At 45.6% G+C, this 20,594-nt stretch overlaps 1 protein-coding gene across 1 annotated transcript in view; it reads left to right on the plus strand.

Annotated features, from left to right (window-relative positions):
- Positions 1-20,594, plus strand: part of ETF1 (eukaryotic translation termination factor 1) — a 102,914-nt gene that overhangs the window by 80,743 nt on the left and 1,577 nt on the right. The window contains exons 7-10 of the mRNA XM_069969901.1: positions 14,862-14,991; positions 16,263-16,418; positions 16,502-16,566; positions 18,400-18,547. Of these exons, the coding sequence (XP_069826002.1) occupies positions 14,862-14,991; positions 16,263-16,418; positions 16,502-16,566; positions 18,400-18,547 (499 nt within the window). The remainder of the gene's footprint in view (positions 1-14,861; positions 14,992-16,262; positions 16,419-16,501; positions 16,567-18,399; positions 18,548-20,594) is intronic.

Genomic DNA, 20,594 nt, shown 5'->3' on the forward strand with positions numbered 1-20,594 from the left:
CTGTAGTCATGTAACACAAACACACCAGCTATCAGGGGGGATGATGGGAGCTGTAGTCATGTAACACACACACCAGCTATCAGGGGGGATGATGGGAGTTGTAGTCATGTAACACACACACACACACCAGCTATCAGGGATGATGGGAGCTGTAGTCATGTAACACACACACACACACACACAGACACACACCAGCTATCAGGGATGATGGGAGCTGTATTCCTGCTGTCAGGGCATGGTGACCACTGACCCAGCAGGGTGACCTGGATTTGGGCAGCAAGGTAAACTGCAGACTGCAGGCTGCAGACCCCCCCTCCCCCCTTCCCAGTGAGAGCCAGGCCGACCCCCTCTTCACCTCTCTCACATAGCTGATGTCCGGGTCTTGTCGGCCCCGGCCTGCCGCCCCCTCACAGTCCTGTGGCCCCCACCTTACCGTGTAGTGATGTAGTGGCCGCATCTCCTCCCCGACCTCAGCCTTATGCTCCGCTCTCCTCTTCAGGAAGCGCCGACCCTGCTCTGACCCTTTCACTAAAGGGTAAATGACTGCCGGCTGCAGTCATTAGTAGCGGGGGTCTGCTACACACAGTAGCCGACCCCCGCTACATAGGGAGCAGGTTAGGAGAGGGGGATAATGCCGCTGTCAGTGTGACAGCCGCATGTATACAGTTAAATAGCCGGCACATACGATCGCTGTGTGCCGGCTATTGGAAGTTAGCGCCGCCGGGAGCGGAGAGAGGGAGGGCGGGTGGACAGAGGAGGTGACACCAGGGGGGCCACGCAGAGCACATGGCAGGCACTCAGCTCACTGCCTGCCACGTCTTCTGCTGTGTACTTTATGATAAGCCGCTCTGCTGCGCGGCTTATCATAAAGTATCGAATACCAGGAAATCCTGGTATCGAACCGAAAATATGCCCCGAAAATCGATAGTAGAATCGATTTTTCGGTGCATCGTGCATCCCTAGTGTGTATATATATATTTGTGTATATATATATATATATATGTGTGTATATATATTTATATGTATATGTGTATATATATGTATATATATATATATATATATATATATATATATATATATATATATATATATATATATATATATATATGTGTGTGTGTGTGTGTGTATATATATATGTGTGTATGTATATATGTGTGTATGTATATATGTGTGTGTATATATATATATGTGTGTATATATATATATGTGTGTATATATATATATGTGTATATATATATGTGTATATATATATATGTGTGTATATATATATATGTGTGTATATATATGTGTGTATATATATGTGTGTATATATATGTGTGTATATATATATGTGTGTATATATATATGTGTGTATATATATATGTGTGTATATATATATATATGTGTATATATATATGTGTGTATATATATGTGTGTATATGTATATATATGTGTGTATATATGTGTGTGTATGTGTATATATATATATATAAAATTATTAAATAAAAATCCCAACGCACAATTCAATATATACAAACAAAAGGGAAGCGTTTATAGGGAAAATATGAATATTCTTTCTTTGTTTTAAAAGATATAAAAAAAATACCCACGGGCACCAATACTGGGGTCTGTGTGGTGTCACATGAGAAGAATTTACTACAAGAAGGACACTTATGACCACACAAATGCACCCCAGGACATCCCCATAACTAGTATAGTGATGTTGCCATCATACAATGTTCCCCCTTACACATGGAATAAAAATCAATAACTATATATACAGTTAAAGTGCTCAAATGGTTAATACAACCAATAGACAGTAACATGAGGGGGGACAAATTCACATAAGGTATGCAACGTCACAAGGAAGGGGGGGGGGGGTTGATAGTAAGGCACCAGTACTTCTATCCCACATCCCCTGCCACAAACCTGCAAACCAGCAATGGAGGGTCTCTGGTTCACAACCCGACGCATGCCTCGCTACAACAGCCTCTTCCGGGGTTGAGATATCTATCTATCTATTTTGACAGAGCTATTTGAGGTTTTTTTTTTTTTTTTTCTCGCTCATTTCGTTGGGGGACACAGACAGTGGGTATAGGCTGGTTCCACTAGGAGGCGACACTAAGCTCTAGAAAACAGAAGAAGCGCTAGCTCCTCCTACCAGCCTATACAGGCCATTAATTTTTAGCTTAGTGTCTGTAGGAGGTAGAGACTTCTGCTCCCCTTGCTCTCAGAAGTAAAGAGGCTTCATGAGTGATTGCCACTCATCAGTGTCACTCGAGCTCAGGGACAAAGCTCCACGGGTCCCCCCCCCTTCGATTCCAGCAGACCGCTCCTGGTGAGTGGCAGACTGAAGGGGTGACCCTGCTGGTCCTGGGGAGCCAAAGACATCACTTGGTAAGTATAATTACATGTACTTAGGTGAGTTTCTCCTATATTATATTCCACAAGCCCCCTCTTGCTCCTGTCTTTGCTGACGGGCATTTCTCTGTTGTGGCATCCCTGCAGGGCTCCCACGGAATGCAGGGGGTCATAGCTGCCTTCTGTGTCCTTTTCTTGCATAGTGGCCCCCAACTGCTGGCTGCCTGATTTTCCAGGAGCGACGTACCCCACCATCACCCCGCACAGTGGCTACTGAAATCTCCCATTTCGCATGCTCTCGCTGCAGTGAAAAGTGTTCTCGCGGTTAGCCAGATCCCCTCTATTCTGCTTGCCTAGTCCCCATTCTGCCATGTCTGCCCCGGTCTTCCTGCCAGCGGACCCCCCTGCTGCTCCATTGGACGCAGCGGAACCTGCGTGGGCATGTTCCCTTTCTGTGGAAGTCAGTGACCTCATAAAGGTCTCTGACACTACGAGGGACCTTCTCAGCAGCCTAGCAACTGACGTCCCAACTCCCAGACGGTCCGATTCCTCTGACTCACTTGTTTCTCCGCAGCACTCTGATCACGTTCTGTTTCCCCGTTCCCTCCCAGGGACCCCATATCAGACAACATACCAGAATCTGGCTCTAATCAGGACCCAGATCACTCCTCCTCCCTGTCTTCCATGGTGGATGACTTGATTGGTGCAGTGCTCACCTCTCAGGTGCACCTCTCTGAACCCTGCACAAGAGGGATTCTCCTTTCGCAGTCACAAGCGAGCTCCATGTGTCTTTCCCTCCTATTAGGAATTTAAAGACACCGTCCTGAAGGAGTAGAAACAGCCAGATAAACGTTTCAGTGGCGACAAGCGTTTGGATCTCTTGTACCCCTTTCCACAGGAATCCGTGAAAAAGTGGTCTAAAGCCCCTGCGATAGATCCTCCCATCTCGCGTTTGTCAAAGACCACCACCCTGCCAACCGGCCAACGCAGCTTTCTTCCGCGATCTATTGGGATTGCGACAGCGAAACCTATGCAAAATCATCCTTTGAGGCCGCTAGTGCAGCCTAAGACCAGTTCTTGTCTCTGTCTGGGTCAGCAGGTCTTCCACAGGATAGGCCCAACAACTTCGCCAAGGCATCCTTTCTGGTGCCCCCCAGCAAGAACTTGGTTACCTGGCCTCCCAACTGCCTTCAGCGGGCAAGTATCTGTGCAAGGCCCCATGGATGCAGCACGCCTTCTATCGCGTGCTTCTGCATCGTCCGTGGCTTAAACCTTGGTTCACAGATTTCGCTTCCAAGCCCTTTCTATCCACTCTGCCCTTTCTCGGTTCACAGCTCTTTGGTTCCCGCCTAGACGAGATTATCAAAGACCCCACCGGAGCGCAAGAGCTCTCACTTGCCTCAGGCTAGACCTCAGCGCCAAGGACCTTCTAGGCGAACATCGTTTCGCTCCTGTCACCAGAACAGTGCTACACAGGGCCCTTGTGACAGTCAAGCCCCGTCCTATATGTCCCCCACCCCGCCAACAGATGGCCAAGCAGGGTACTGCCCGGATCTTCTCCTCGTGAAGGACTGCTCCCGAATGGAGGGGCAAGCTCCTTCTCTTCCTGGACGTTTGGCTCGACCACATATTGGACGCCTGGGTACAGGAAGTATTCTCTTCCGGCTAATTCATAGAGTTCCTATCTTGCACCCCAGCGCAGTTTTTCCCCTTTTCATTCCTCCTTGTGATCAGGGCGGCCTCGCTTTTCCAGGCCGTCCTTTCTCTGCTCAGTCAGGGGGTCATAGTTCCCACGCCCAGTCACCAACGTTTTCGGGGATTTCACTCGAATCGTTTCGTTGTCCCCAAGAAGGACGGCATGGAGCCTGAAGCGCCTCAACCACTTTGTGCACCTCTGGTACTTCAAGTTGGAGTCCCTCGGGTCCGTGGTTGCATCTTAATCTGGGAGGGTTCCTATCCTCGGTCGACATCACAGACTCGATCTCAATCAACCCATCCCACCAAAGCTTTCCATATTTTGCCATCCTGTCCGACCATTGTCCATCCGTTGCATCGCCCTTCGGGCTTGCAACAGCACCCAGGGTTTTCACCGAAGTGCTTGCCCTGTTTTTTGGCCCTGCTTCACTCCAGGGGGGTTGCGGTGATCCCTTACTTGGACAACATCCTGGTGAAGGCGCTCCTGCGAGGGCAAATTGACCAGTCTACGGTTTCTCCTAGACACCCTCTCCAGGCTTGTCAATCATCCAAAGAGTTTCCTCGTCCCTTCTCGGAATCTTTCTTTTCTGGGGATGGTCTTAGACATGGCCTCGGCAAAGGTCTTTCTCCCTTTGGAGAAACAGACATTAACTGTGTTCAGGGGTTCGAGTCCCTAAGTGACAATCCGCAAGTGCTTGCTTTCTTGGTAGCCCACTTCAAGGTGGTCCCGTATGTGCAGTTCCTCACGCGCCCCCTACAGGTGGCTACCCTTGCCTACTGGGACCAGTTGTTTTGGAAATGAGAATTTCTGTCTTCCCAGGTCCAGAGTTCTCTGACGTGGTGGCTGGCCCCCATGACCTTCCAGTTTGGACCCTCCTTCCTGCCCCTGCATTCGTAGTCCTGACCACTCACTAGAGCCTCCGAGGGTGAGGGGAACGTTCCACAAACAGACTGCACAGGGCCAATGGACACCGTCCGAATCTCCTCCGAGTCTACATCCTGGAGTTTAGGGCTATTCAGATGTGCCTACTGCACTGGACGCCGCAGTTGTTCGGTCAGAGTCCAGTCGGGCAGTGCCACCGCTGTGGCCTATCAGAACCACCAGAGTGGGAGTGGTCCTTACAACCGGAGTTGTTCGACAGGCTGTGGGCCCGGTGGGGGCATCCAGACGTCGCCCTAATGGCATCAAGGTTCAACAGGAAGGTACAACTTTTCATCTCTCAGATACGAGATCCAGCCGCCTATGCAGTCAACGCCTTGGTGGCACTGTGGGAAACCTTTAATCTCTTGTATGTGTTTCCCCCTCTGCCGCTTCTTCCCCATGTGCTCCAAAGGATCAAGGCGGAAAGGCATACCGACGATTCTTAAGGCCCCGGACCGGCGGTGCCGTTCGTGGTGCACCAACCTTGTTCATCTGTCACCTGACGCTCCGTGATGCCTTCCGGTAAGAGGCCATCTCCTTTGTTAGGGTCCCTTCTGCCACCCAAATTAAGAGTTTGAGGCTGCCATTCTGAGAAAACGTGGCTTCTGCGAACAGGTAGTGCAGATGATGTTGAGAGTTAGTAAGCTGTCCTCCTTCTGTCTTTACTACCAAATAACACCAGGATCCTCGCTTTCCTTCTGGACCAACGTCTGAGTCTTAGCTCCTTGAAGAGGCATGTTTCTGCACTGTTGGTCCTCTTTCACCGTACTCTGGCCTCGAACAGAGACATTTGCACTTTCCTCCAGGGGTGGCACACACTGTGTCCCCATATCGACTTCCTGTTGCCTCCATGGGATCTTAATTTGGTCCTACAAGCCCTTCAGTTGCCCCCTTTCGAGCTGCTCCAGGAGATTCCCTTACGCGCCATGACCTGGAAGGTTGTTCTTCTGGAGGGTGTCTGAATTAGTGTCCCCGTCCTGTCGATTCCCCCTTCCTGACTCTCCACCAGGATAAAGTCATTCTTTGTCTAGTGCCCTCTTTCCTCCCTAAGGTTGTCTTCCAATTCCACCTTAATGAAGACATTGTCCTGCCTTCTTTCTGTTCGGCTCCTACTCATCCGAGGGAGCATTACCTCCATCACACCTTTTTCCGTTCTTCAGTCAGACGCGCTGTTTTATCATTCCTGAAGGTCCGCGCAAGGGTTTGTCAGCCTCCACGTCCAATATTGCCTATTTTATCAGGTTGGCAATAGGTGAGGCGTACCGTGCCAGGGATAAAACTCCCCCTTTCCGGCTTACCAAGCACTCCACACGAGCAAGGGTGCTTCCTGAACTATTTGGCAGAGGGCTACTGCCCTACAGGTGTGTAAGGCGGCCACCTGTTCCTCCTTACACACCTTCAACAAGATCTATGATGTGGTAATTTTAAAATTATGTGTATGTAGGTGTATATATATGTATTTGTGTGTGTGTGTGTGTGTGTGTGTGTGTGTGTGTGTGTATATATATATATATATATGGGCCACTTTATTAGGTACACCTGTCCAACTGCACGTTACCACTTAATTTCTAATCAGCCAATCACATGGCGGCAACTCAGTGCATTTAGGCATGTAGACATGGTCAAGACAATCTCCTGCAGTTCAAACCGAGCATCAGTATGGGGAAGAAAGGTGATTTGAGTGCCTTTGAACGTGGCATGGTTGTTGGTGCCAGGGTTTACAGAGAATGGTCCGAAAAAGAAAAAACATCCAGTGAGCGGCAGTTCTGTGGGCGGAAATGCCTTGTTGATGCCAGAGGTCAGAGGAGAATGGGCAGACTGGTTCGAGCTGATAGAAAGGCAACAGTGACTCAAATAGCCAACCGTTACAACCAAGGTAGGCAGAAGAGCATCTCTGAACGCACAGTACGTCAAACTTTGAGGCAGATGGGCTACAGCAGCAGAAGACCACACCGGGTGCCACTCCTTTCAGCTAACAACAGGAAACTGAGGCTAAAATTTGCACAAGCTCATCGAAATTGGACAGTAGAAGATTGGAAAAAACGTTGCCTGGTCTGATGAGTCTCGATTTCTGCTGCGACATTCGGATGGTAGGGTCAGAATTTGGCGTCAACAACATGAAAGCATGGATCCATCCTGCCTTGTATCAACGGTTCAGGCTTGTGGTGGTGGTGTCATGGTGTGGGGAATATTTTCTTGGCACTCTTTGGGCCCCTTGGTACCAATTGAGCATCGTTGCAACGCCACAGCCTACCTGAGTATTGTTGCTGACCATGTCCATCCCTTTATGACCACAATGTACCCAACATCTGATGGCTACTTTCAGCAGGATAATGCGCCATGTCATAAAGCTAGAATCATCTCAGACTGGTTTCTTGAACATGACCTCCACAGTCACCAGATCTCAATCCAATAGAGCATCTTTGGGATGTGGTGGAACGGGAGATTCGCATCATGGATGTGCAGCCGACAAATCTGCGGCAACTGTGTGATGCCATCATGTCAATATGGACCAGAATGCTCAGAGGAATGCTTCCAGCACCTTGTTGAATCTATGCCACGAAGAATTGAGGCAGTTCTGAAGGCAAAAGGGGGTCCAACCCGTTACTAGCATGGTGTACCTAATAAAGTGGCCGGTGAGTATGTATGTATGTATGTATGTGTAATCCACTCTTAAACCAAAGCAAATTTTCCCATAAGAAATCATAGAAATGCAGACAATTGGTTCCACACCCCAAAAATAATGATTTATTATTCTAAATAACATGTAAAACAAATGAAACAAACATTCAGAAACAGCAGAATATGTGATATTATAAGTTACTGTACAGTAATGGAGAGGATGGGAAACACAAGGGCTGATAGAGACTGCAGGGAGCAGGAAGGAATAAGCAGGGCAGATGTGGGCACAGTATAGCAGCACTCTCTGTCCAGGGAGAGGGGGGTTACAGCTATGGTGAGATTACCTCCACAGTCCTGTCCCCTGATGTAAGCCCCAGCCTTAAGTGGATCTGCTATGATTTGGAAGGTGAGGGAGACTTCCTAGGTCAGAGTACAGTGCTGTAGACCACACTATGCAGACCATGCCCCTCCCCCACTTATGCTCCCACCCAGTACAGGGGGCTCTTAAACCAAAGCAATGCTCTTAAACCAAGTCACAATTTTAAAAAAATGTGAGCTCTTAAACCAAAACGCTCTTAAACCAAGTTACTCTTAAACCAAGGTACCACTGTATATATGTATATATATATATATATATATATATATATATATATATATATATAATTATTATGTATGTGTGGTTAAGCATAGTTTGCCTTTGTTCAGCAGCTAATGGGTACCAGATGTTCTTATCCCATATGGGGGGGGGGGGTTGCTTATCTTTGCACACAGCCCTATCTGTGTTTTCCCTTGGATTTTAAAGCTTCTTTGTTTCCATATTCCTTATACTTTCTTTGTGTCCTCATATTACCTGTAGTAATGTATGCGTACGTCATATATCATGGGCAGCTCTTATTGGAAGCAATATCCTACAGGCTGAACCCTATTGGATGATTTGTAACTTTGAATGTAAAGACGCATCTCAGAGCTCCGGCCTATAAATAAAGCTGATTTGGGAGGTCACAGGGAGAGGACCTTCACATGCTGAAAGGAGCCATTGTCTTTCTGGCCAGATTAACCCTTACCCACCAGGAGTGTATACAAGAATGGGATAGCCTTGTCTATTCCCACCCCTGAGGACTGCTTTGGGACATCCCATTATTAGGGTCCCCCAATGAAACGAGCGAGAAAAGTGGATTTAGTGAGCACTCACTGTAAAATCCTTTCCTCGATTGTTCATTGGGGGACACAGCACCCGCCCATATTTGCTATGAGGGCTTTTGGTCACAGTTTTTTTTTTATTATTATTATTATTATTTTTATTTTTTTGCCTATGGTTTTGCATTGTTAAGCCATGCGGGCCTCTCCTACTGCTCTTGTACCAGCCAATACCCACTGTGTCCCCTAGTGAACACTGACAAGAAAATGATTTTATGGTGAGTACTCACAAAATCTTTTTCTTTTTTTTTTTTCCTTTTTTTCCTGTGTGAGCTGCAGTGATTTCCTACAGCATGCTCGGTGCAGTAAATGTGCTCCCTACTGACTGTTTGTATATACTGTATTGTGTAATTGTGTGGCACTTTGGCAACCTCTGGTGCTTTTATGAATTATTAGTTCCAATTTCTTCATATGACCAGTTGGCAATAGAAATAAAGAGTTGTGTGTTTTTTTTTTCCTCTTTCCCATCCACTCCAGCTGTCCCTAGGATACGGTTTTTGGAGCTTTCACTCCTCTGCCATTTCTTAGCAGTACTAGTACCACAGTGATACCATCCTTCCGGTCATGTGAAACTGGCTATGGCCTCATAAGCAGTGCCATGGCACTGACCATCGATCTATCGGCAGTCATATTACTCCCTTTCACAGGTGACGTAGTACTGCCATAGCGATAACACTCTGCTTGTTCTGTGCCCCGGTTAGTGCTGCCACTCTCTGGCACTGTAACACATTGAAGATGCCTTCTTGTCCGTAAGGTTGCACTTAAAGTGAATGTACCATTAACCCCTTAAGGACAGAGCCTGAAATGGCCTTAATGACAGAGACAAATTTTATGAATATGACCTGTGTCACTTTATTCATTAATAACTTTGGGATGCTTTTACCTATCCGGCTGATTCTGATATTGTTTTCTCGTGACATATTGTACTTTACATTTCTGGTAAATTGGAGTCGATACTCATAACGAATCTTTATGAAAAAAACCCAAATGTGAAAAAATGTGAAAAACTGCATTTTTCCAACTTTGAAACTTTTTTGCGTATACAGAAAGTGGATATACCACATAAATTATATATTAAATAGCATTAGCAACATGTCTACTTTATGTTGGCGGCATTTATTAAACGATCTTTCATTTTTTTTTAGACAATAGGAAGCTTAAAACATTAGCAGCAAATTTCCAAATTTTCAGTAAAATTTCAAAATCAGATATTTCTAGGGACCTGTTCAGGTTTAAAGTGTATTTGAGGGGCCTGTATGTTAGAAAGCCCCACAAAGCACCCCATTTCAGAAACTGCACCCCCCACACTCTGCAAAAGCATATCCAGAAAGTGTTTTAACCCTTTAGGGGAGTCACAGAAATAAAAGCTAAGTGTGTAAGAAATTTGAAAATTTTAATTTTCTGTGCAGAGATTTTATTGTAATCCAATATTTTTCATAATTATAAACCTATTACCAGAGAAATGCACCCCAATATTGATTGCCCCGTTTCTGCAGTTTATAGAAATACCCCATATGTGGCCCTATTGCGCTATTTGACGCAACCACAAGCCTCAGATATAAGGGAGTGCCTAGTAAATTTCAATGCCTCCGTTATATTTGGTCATTTCTGACTGTACCACTTCAGGTTGGCAGAGGCTCTGGGGTGCCAAAACCTAAAAAACACCCCTAAAGGGACACCATTTAGAAAACTACACCCCTCAAGGAATGTAACAAGGGGTGCGGTGAGCATTTGGACCCCACAGGTGCTTCACAGATTTTCCGAACAATATGGCGTGAAAAAAGAAAAATTTATTTTTTACACTAAAACGTTGTTCTAGCCTTCAATTTTTCATTTTCTTAAAGGGATAAGAGGAAAAACAAGACACAAAATGTGTAGCACAGTTTCTCCCGAGTACGGAAATACCCCACATGTGGACATAAAGTGCCAAGCGGGCGCAGGACGAGCCTCCAAAGGGAATGAGCGCCAATTGGCTTTTGGAAGCTGGATTTCACTGGAATGGATTTCAAGGGCCATGTCGCATTTACAGAGCCCTCGTGCTGCCAAGACACTGGAAACCCCCCACATGTGACCCCATTCTGGAAACTACACCCCTCAAGGAATCTAACAAGGGGTGCAGTGAGCATATGGACCCCACTGGTGACGGGCACAAATGTGGAACAATGTGACGTAAAAGTAAAAAATTTCATTTTTTCACTTTCATGGCACAAATGTGCCCGTCATCAAGGGGTCCATATCCTCACTGCACCCCTTGTTAGATTCCCTGAGGGGTGCAGTTTCCAGAATGGGGTCACTTGTGGGGGGTTTCCAGTGTTTTGGCAGCACGAGGGCTCTGTAAATGCGACATGGCGTTCATCATCCATTCTAGCCTAATCCAACCTCCAAAATCCAAATGGCGCTCCTTCCCTTCGGAGGCTTGCCCTGCGCCCACATGGCGCTTTATGTCCACATGTGGGGTATTTTCGGACTCGGGGGGAAATTGCTCTACACATTTTGTTTTTTTTCCCCTCTTTTAACCCCTTGTGAAAATGATAAATTCAAGGCTAAACCAACATTATAGTGTAAAAAATGTAATATTTCATTTTCACGCCACATTGTTCCACATTTGTGCCCGTCACCAGTGGTGTCCATATGCTCACTACACCCCTTGTTACATTCCTTGAGGGGTGTAGTTTCCATATTGGGGTCACTTGTGGGGGGTTTCAACTGTCTTGGCAACACAGAGGCCTTTTGAATGCAACATGGCCCCTCGAAATCCATTCCATCCAAATCCAGCCTTCAAAAACCAAATGGCGCTCCTTCCCTTCGGAGGCTTACCCTGCGCCCTCACGGCGCTTTATGTCCACATGTGGGGTATTTCCGTACTCAGGGGAAATTGCTCTACACATTTAGTGTTTTTTTTTTTTATCTTTTAGCCCCTTGTGAAAATGAAAAAATCATGACAAGATTAATGATTTAGAGTAAAAATTTTACAAAAATTACACTAAATGTTGGTGTAGCCTTGATTTTTTTCATTTCCACAAGGGGTTAAAAAGAAAATTAACACAAAACGTGTAGGGTAGTTTTCCCTGAGTACGAAAATACCCCACCGTCCCAAATGTGGCCGTCACCAGGGGGCCATATCCCCGCTGCCCCCCTTGTTAGATTCCTTATCGGGTGTAGTTTCCAGAATGGGGTCACTTGTGGGGGGTTTCTACTGTCCTGGCCGCACAGAGGCTTTGTAATTGCATCATGGCATCCTCTAATGGGAATGGCGGCCATACCTACTTAGCTGGGAAAAAGGGACAATTCTAATTTATTTGGGGGTATTAGGCCAATTATTAGTTTATAAGGTTGGAAATGACAAATTCAACCTGTGTTGATCCAGAGGAAGGCAAAAAACCCTTGTGAGGCAGACGACAGTAGCCTCATCACAGGGGAAAAATTCCTTCCCGACTCCATAATGGCGATCAGAATAATCCCCGGATCAACGTGACCCCTAAAATAGGAATAAGGGACAATAATTAGATAATGTAGAACTCCAATGATGTGTAGTATGCCTTGGAGCGATCCAGTATGCAGAGGCCGGGGGGATCAGGACAGGTGTCACACTGGAAAATGGTGTCCTTCCTGATCCCCCTATTACGCCACACTCTGCACTTCTTCTGGGGTCTCCTGTTTTCCAGTGTGGGGGACATCACCTGGAAATTTGTCCTGGTGCGATACGGGGTCCTTCATATCCAGAAGCGCTGGGTTCGCTCCATGGCTGCTAAATATTAGGGCTCTATTACTGCTTCTGATATTTTCGTATTGTGCCGCAAGCTACAGTAGCTCGGGCAGCGAGGGACCGGAAGAGGGGGTGCTGGTATAAAAGTTATCCCCGTACAGGTGGTAACCTTTATCCAGCAGTGGGAAGATCAGTTCCCGGACGATCTTCCCACTTGTTCCGAGGATTGGGGGGGGGAGGGGGCATCTGGGGGCTGCATTCGGGTGTCCCTTCCTTTATACACTCTAAGGGTACATGCACACTGCGGAATCGCGACAGATAACCCTTCGTGCATTCCGCAGTTGGCAGCCGCCGGCGGAGTGATGCAGGCGCACGTCTCCATCCGTGTCATAGACTCCATTCTATGCCCGGGCGGATTCCGCTCTCCGTCCAACGTATTCATTCTTTGGATGGACGACTGAATCCGCCCGTGCATAGAATGGAGTCTATGACACGGGTAGAGACATGCGCCTGCATCAGTCCGCCGGCGGGTGCCAGCTGCGGAATGCACGAAGGGTTATCCTTCGCCATTCCGCAGTGTGCACATACTCTAAATCTGTATGTGTACCCTGAGGTACGCTCACAGAGTTTGTAGAATTTCACACCATACCGTCATCTCTTATTGGGACGGTACTGGTGGAAAAGACGTGTCTGGGGGGCAGCGTACGCTACGCTACCCCCAGACACGTCACTGGATGATGAGGACGATGATGATGAATGGAGGAAAGAAGGATCCGCCCCATTCATCCTCACTGGCTGTTTCGGTGTCGGAGGCAATAACGTATTCCTCTGACGCCGAAAACACCCTGGGGGTCATCTTTATACGGGGATTGGTGTATGGGGTATGTAGTGGTGTAGTGTCAAACTTTATTCAATGTAGTGTGGTGTAATGTAGTGTTTTTTTTTATGTGTTTTTTATTACAGTAAGTATAAAAAAAAAAAACTACGCCAACAAAGGCGTTGCTGATAAATGCCGCACTTATGTGCGGCACTTATCAGCAGACCGTGGCAGTAGAATATAGAAAAAAAAAAACCCTACACCAAAAAGGAGGAGTTGCTGATTAGCAGCGCACTTTCGTGCGATGCTGATCAACACTCAGCGGCGATAGGGTGCGGAAAATAGAAAAAAAAATTTGGGGGGGGGGGGAGAAAAACTTTTTTACATTCTGAACGTCCCTGTAGCTGCTGATAAGTGTATTACACATATCAGCCGCTAGAGGGCAGCAGAGCGCAAAATACGGAAAAAGCCGACGCTGGAGCCGAAAATAGCCGAGAGAAGCCGAACGTGACGTCACTGAGGAAGCCGAGGACCCCGCGAACCCGGAAGACGCCGATCAGGAGCCCGGGACATGTGAGTAATGTACAAATACCTGCTCTGGACCCCTCGGCTACCTAGCTGAGGGGTCCAGGGCAGGTATTTTTTATTTTATGGGACTCTGATCGCCGTGCCACCGGCCCGTTCACGGCGATCGGGCCGGTGGCACGGCGATCACCATTACTTTTTACAGTAATGGCGGTCGGTGCCGTCCTCGGACAGCACCGACCGCCATTTTTTTCCGGGTCATCGGGTCACCGATGACCCGGAAAGGTTCGATCGCCGCTATTGGCTGATCTGAATTGATCAGCCTATAGCAGCGATTGTAAGCACGGGGGGTGTTAACCACCCCCCGTGCCGTGAAGCTAAGATGGCCTGCTATGATTTATAGCAGGCCATCTTCCCCGATCGCTGTGTGCGAACACGCAGCGATCGGGGAAACATCGGGCGTAAATTTACGCCCTGATGCGCCAAGTACCAGGGCGCGAGGGCGTAAGTTTACGCCCGATGTCGTTAAGGGGTTAAGGCTATATTATTATTATTATTATTATTATTATTATTATTATTTATTATTATTATTATTTTATTATTATTATTATTTTATTATTATTATTATTTTATTATTATTATTATTTTATTATTATTATATTTTTTTATTATTTTTATTATAATTATATTTTTTTATTTTTATTATATATATATATATTTTTTTTTGTATATTACCTGGTTAGCGCCGATGTGGAGATTTCCATGCTGGCATTGACCAGGTGATATATTTTTTTTTTCCATGAGCTTTTAGTGCTACATTTGCTTTAATTTATTTCTACACTGAATAACAGAGGTACACAACACAAAGTTCTGATGGGTTTTCCTTAACATTTTATTTGACATTAACATTTTAATTGAGTCATTAAACACATGTATACCTGCACAGAGAAGATCAGCACAATGACTCAGAATGAGACAGAATTTTTACATTAAGTAATTTCCAGTTATGTGACTCTGAACTTTTTGCTTCTTCTTAGCGATTGCAGTCCAAAGTCCTGAAGCTAGTAGATATCTCTTATGGGGGAGAAAATGGTTTTAACCAAGCTATCGAACTATCAACAGAAGTCCTTTCAAATGTGAAATTTATCCAAGAAAAGAAACTAATAGGTATGAATTATGTAGGCGTCTAGGACAAAAATGTTTAAAAACTTAACTGTACATGGCTTTGTTTAGGTAGGACTCCCTTTTTGGAGGCTTGGACCCTTTGTTCTTCTTATACCTGTATGCGCTAAAAGTAGATTAAATGGCTTTGTCACATTATTGCTGATTGTATGAAAGTGCTGCATCTGTAGTGGTGTGCTATTAGTCTATATACATACTGTGCTCAATATTTGTTTTTTTCCCTTCTCCTCTGTCTACTGGAGAAGCCCTGCCTCCATATTGCCCTATCTTGCTCTGCCATAAATGCTCCTCCTTCGTTGTCCTCTACTGTGCTTGAGGAGCATGGTAATGTACTTGTCCATATTAAGAGAATTCATGGCAGCAGAGGACAGGGTTGCATGGAGGCAGCTCTTTCCTTGTAGGGAAAACAGAGCACAGCTTGAGGGTGTGTATGTAAGCTAATGGCACATTATTACAGATACAGTGCTTTTTCATTAAAATTGTTGATAAAGTGATCTATCCCTTTTTAAAGTGTGGTTCCATCAGGGTGTTCTCATTCTGTATTCCATGTAGTAGAGCATGTACGCCTACAGGTCATGCTCTGATTATATATTATGTGTTACACAGGTGCCAACTCTAAGTTGATGCTGCACAATTACAGCATAAGGCTATGTTCACACACTGTATTTTTTTTTTTATAAATAACTGCCATTGTTGCAGATTGCAACACCAGCCACTATTTATTGAAAGTATGAAATAATTATTATTTTCTATGGAACGACTGCAGTGTATACACTCTGGGGGAGATTTATCACACATGATGTAAAGTGAGACTGGCTCAGTTGCCCCTAGCAACCAATCAGATTCACCTTTTCATTCCTCACAGACTCTTTAGAAAATTAAAGGTGGAATCTGATTGGTTGCCGGGGGCAACTGAGCCAGTTTCACTTTACTCCACGTTTGATAAATCTTCCCCTCTGTGTACACTATGGCCGCACAAAATAGCTTATGCACACAATGTAAAGTGCGGCTCCCGGACGTACTTTGCTATGGTTAATTGGAGCATGCGCAATGATGTTCACCTGCCAAGTACTGCAGTATCTGCCAGGTGAACATCACAGGCAGCAGCCGCTGTGTGAAATGAGCAGCCATACACTGAGATGTTAAAAAGCTAAGTGTTAAGGGTTTTCTTCTTTAGGTGTGTATTAGGTCTTAGCAGATTTAATAAATATATATCATATGATTTTTGTACTGAAGAATTTTTTTTTAATTTCCAGGGAGATACTTTGATGAAATTAGTCAAGACACAGGAAAGTACTGTTTTGGTGTTGAAGACACACTAAAAGCATTGGAAATGGGAGCAGTGGAAATTCTGATAGTGTATGAAAACCTGGATATCATGAGATATGTCTTAAGATGTAATGGCTCAGAAGGTAAACTTTTTCCTGTTGAATAAGTTTAGGTTCTATTAACCTGTATTTGAAAGACTGACCTTGTTGTTTCTTACTCTGTCTAGAAGAGAAAGTTCTTTATCTAACACCAGAACAAGAAAAAGACAAATCACACTTCACTGACAAGGAGGTAGGCATTATGTAATATGATGAGCTAGCTTCCTTTTTTGTTTGATATTGTCACTGGATCATTCTTAATTGGTAAATATGTGATACTTTAAAAAACAACTCAGGACTAACCCAGTTTTAGACTAAACTCGAAATGTCTCCAATTTTGGACAGTGTAAGCTCGCTCTAAGGCTGCACCAGATTTTTCATTAGTGGCTTGTGCTGCAAATCTGGTGCATCTTTAGACTTGTAGTGTTGAGCGAACCTGTCCAAATGTTAGCAACGTTAGCTGAACCCGAACGCTCTACATTTGTTTCCCCGTGGCTGCATACATTGGATGCTGTCTTATTTACTCTAGAAAACATGGATACAGCCACACACTGTATGCAAGTTTTTAATGACAGCCCTAGGGCAGCATCCAACTTATGCAGTCCTGGGGAATCAAACAAAGAGCATTCAGGTTCAGCTATCCTTGCTGAACCCGAACATTTTGACAGGTAAAAAGTACCCAATGGTTGGAATTTGGGTTTAGAAAACTTGAAATGTAATCAGTAGTCCCAGCTAGCTGAATAGTACTATTGAAAATGATGGTTCATAACACAAAAATAATTGGCCCCCAAAAAGCTCTGTACATTTAAATAGTTCAATGCAAAGCAGTATTAAATATTTAACGAAGAATTTAAAGGGAACCAATCGGCATGATTGTGCTGAAATGGTTTCCTGTTGCACAATTTAGATCAGCACGCTGAGGGGGGGGGGGGGGGGGGGGAGGTGTTTTGTAGCACTGCTTGAAGCTGGAAGAAGGGGCAGCAACTAGTCATCTAAGCAGAGAGATGCCCAAGACTACACACAGCTCTCTGCCTGTCAGCGTGCTCTGGGGATTGCCACACCTTTTTCCCCAATGTCAAGATAACGCTGCAGATGCAGCTGGCAGCCTCGGGGAGCTGTACAGTAGATCTATAGTATGCAGTTGGGAGCTATATCGGTGGTGGTGGTACAGTGGTGCCTTGAATTATGAGCATAATTCGTTTTGGGTCTCTGCTTGTAATCCAAATCAACTCTTAAACCAAAGCAAATGTTCCCATAGGAAATCATTGAAATGCAGAGAATTGGTTCCACACCCCAAAAATGATTTTTTATTCTAATTAACATGAACAACAGATGACACAAACAATGAGAAACAGCTGAATATGTGATAATATAAGTTAGTGTACAGTATAGCGATCAGCATGTGGAGTATAATGTATAGTAAGTGCATAAACCTGATAATACAGCAGCAATTTGTAGATACAGGACGGAACTGCAGACCCCCATAATGCAGTAGTGTAGTACAACAGGCTAGAATAGAGAAGCAGGGCTGCTGTCAGAGGTCTGTGTGGTCATATGACAGCAATGGGGAAGGGGTGTCTGTTCACCATGGACCAATCAGGACTGACAGATTGCAGGAAGCATGAAGAAATGAGCAGGGCTGATGTGGGCACAGTATAGCAGCACTCTTGTCTGGAGAGAGAGTGGTTACAGCTATGAAGAGATTACCTCCACAGCCCTGCCCCCTGATACAAGCCCCAGCCTGAAGTGGATCTGCCATGATTTGAAAGGTGAGGGAGACAGTGCTGTAGACCTCGCTATGCAGACCATGCCCCTCCCATCCAGTACAGGGAGCTCTTAAACCAAAGCAATGCCCTTAAACAATTTTGAAAAACTGAGCTCTTAATCAAAAACGCTCTTAAACCAAGGTACCACTGTACTTTTCATATTGAGTGCAGCTCAAGAGAAAATGCTGAGTCTTTCTGCACAGCCACTGGATACCATCTTGTTTGTGGGGATCTTAATGATATTTCTGTCTTCTCTTTAGACAGGACAAGAGCATGAGCTGATAGAGAGTATGCCTCTACTAGAGTGGTTTGCTAATAACTACAAAAAATTTGGAGCAACACTGGAGATTGTTACAGACAAGTCACAAGAAGGATCTCAGTTTGTGAAAGGATTCGGTGGAATTGGAGGTAGGCATTCAAATGTCGTTAGGGTGAATGGACAGGACATTAAACCCGCACTGCTGCAGATAGTTTTTCCTTTTTTCTCTCCTTACAGCAACTGTATGCTCAAGCTCTTATATTACCCCTCTAATGGTTGTGATGCACGTTAATAACATGGCTTGACCTCTCTGTGTTATTCAGTTATTGTTACCGCAGCTACATGTACGATTAACCACGATATTGATTTAGGCCAATGTCGCCCAGCCCTAGCTGTTAGTCTCTGGATCACTAGCAGTCTATACTTATGCTCATGATCATGATTATGTCACCATTAAAGATGTCACGATACCAGAATTTTGAGTTCGATACCGATACTAACTTTTTTATTTCGATACTCAATACCAGTTCGATACTTAGTAAAGTATAAAAAAAATTAAAACAAAATACAGTGGTAGAAATATAATACCCCTGCACTATTACAGTGATACCAATTTTTGGACTATTTTTATTTTATTGTGTTAAAAATAAAGTTAGTGATATCTGTCTAAGACAGCTCTGCTGCATCAGCTATCACTAAGACAGCTCTGCTACATCAGCTATCACTAAGACAGCTCTGCTGCATCAGCTATCACTAAGACAGCTCTGCTGCATCAGATATCGCTAAGACAGCTCTGCTGCATCAGATGTCACTAAGACAGCTCTGCTGCATCAGATATCACTAAGACAGCTCTGCTGCATCAGCTGTCACTAAGACAGCTCTGCTGCATCAGCTATCACTAAGACAGCTCTGCTACATCAGCTATCACTAAGACAGCTCTGCTGCATCAGCTATCACTAAGACAGCTCTGCTGCACCACCCATCACTAAGACAGCTCTGCTGCATCAGATATCACTAAGACAGCTCTGCTGCATCAGATATCACTAAGACAGCTCTGCTGCATCAGATATCACTAAGACAGCTCTGCTGCATCAGATACCTTGACTGCCCACACAGCTGCTATCTGCACCAATCACCAAAATTGCTGAGGAAGAGGAGGTTACACAGGATCGCACACAGACTATAGCCAGAGCAAGGCCGACCCCCCCTTGTCACCCCCCACATCACTGATGTCTGCTCCTCACAGCCCCGGCCACCTCCCCCACCAGCCAGCCGGCTGGATCCTCACATGTGCTGCACATCCACCCGCCTCCTCCGTCCTCCTCTCCGGGACCTCCTGCTCTCAGTCTTCTCTTCCCACCCACCTCCTGCTCTCAGTCTTCTCTCCCCACCCGCCTCCTCCGTTGTCCTCCTCCGGGACCTCCTGCTCTCAGTCTTCTCTCCCCAGCCCCCAGACCTCTGTGCAGCTCCGGCTCCGCTGCATAAATCATTTCCCTGATAATAGTCTGGCCGAGTTGGACTCTATTATCAGAGAGACACCGGCACCCCTGCTGCATACGGAGTGGTTAGATGCCGCTGTCAGTGTGACAGCCGCATCTACACAGTAAGTACCGGCTATTTAAAAATGGCGCCGCTGGGAGCGGAGGGAGAGCCGCGCAGCGGAGGTGACCGCAGGGGGCAGGGAGAGGCATACAGAGAACACGGCCGGCGCTCAGATAGCCGCCAGCCGTGTTCTCTGCACTGTACTTTATGCACTGCACTATTATGCAGCGTAACATGAAGTATCGATACCAGGAAATCCTGGTATTGAATCGTTTTTTTTGCCCGAAATATCGATAGTAGTATCGATATTTCGGTGCATTGTGCATCCCTAGTCACCACCTCCTTCGGCTGTCAATCATTCTGGAGGAGGCACGACATGGGGCCTGAAAATTCAGCTGATTGACAGAAAACTGGAGAAGCCAGATCACAAGCAGCGTGGCGAGTATAGGCTGCTAGTGATCTGGAAACTGACAGCATAGATATGTACTTATCTATGCTGTCAGATACAAGAATAGTTTGTGCAGCCAGGGCCCTTTGATTTGTCATGCCATGTAAAGGCACTGCAAATGAGCGCTACTCTCTCTGATCGGCACTTATTTACGGCCCCTGCAGCTGAAAAATCTTTGTGTCTGAAAGGACACTTAGCTAGTATGA

The sequence above is a fragment of the Dendropsophus ebraccatus genome, chromosome 1, assembly GCF_027789765.1.
Source record: "Dendropsophus ebraccatus isolate aDenEbr1 chromosome 1, aDenEbr1.pat, whole genome shotgun sequence".
Taxonomy (NCBI): domain Eukaryota; kingdom Metazoa; phylum Chordata; class Amphibia; order Anura; family Hylidae; genus Dendropsophus; species Dendropsophus ebraccatus.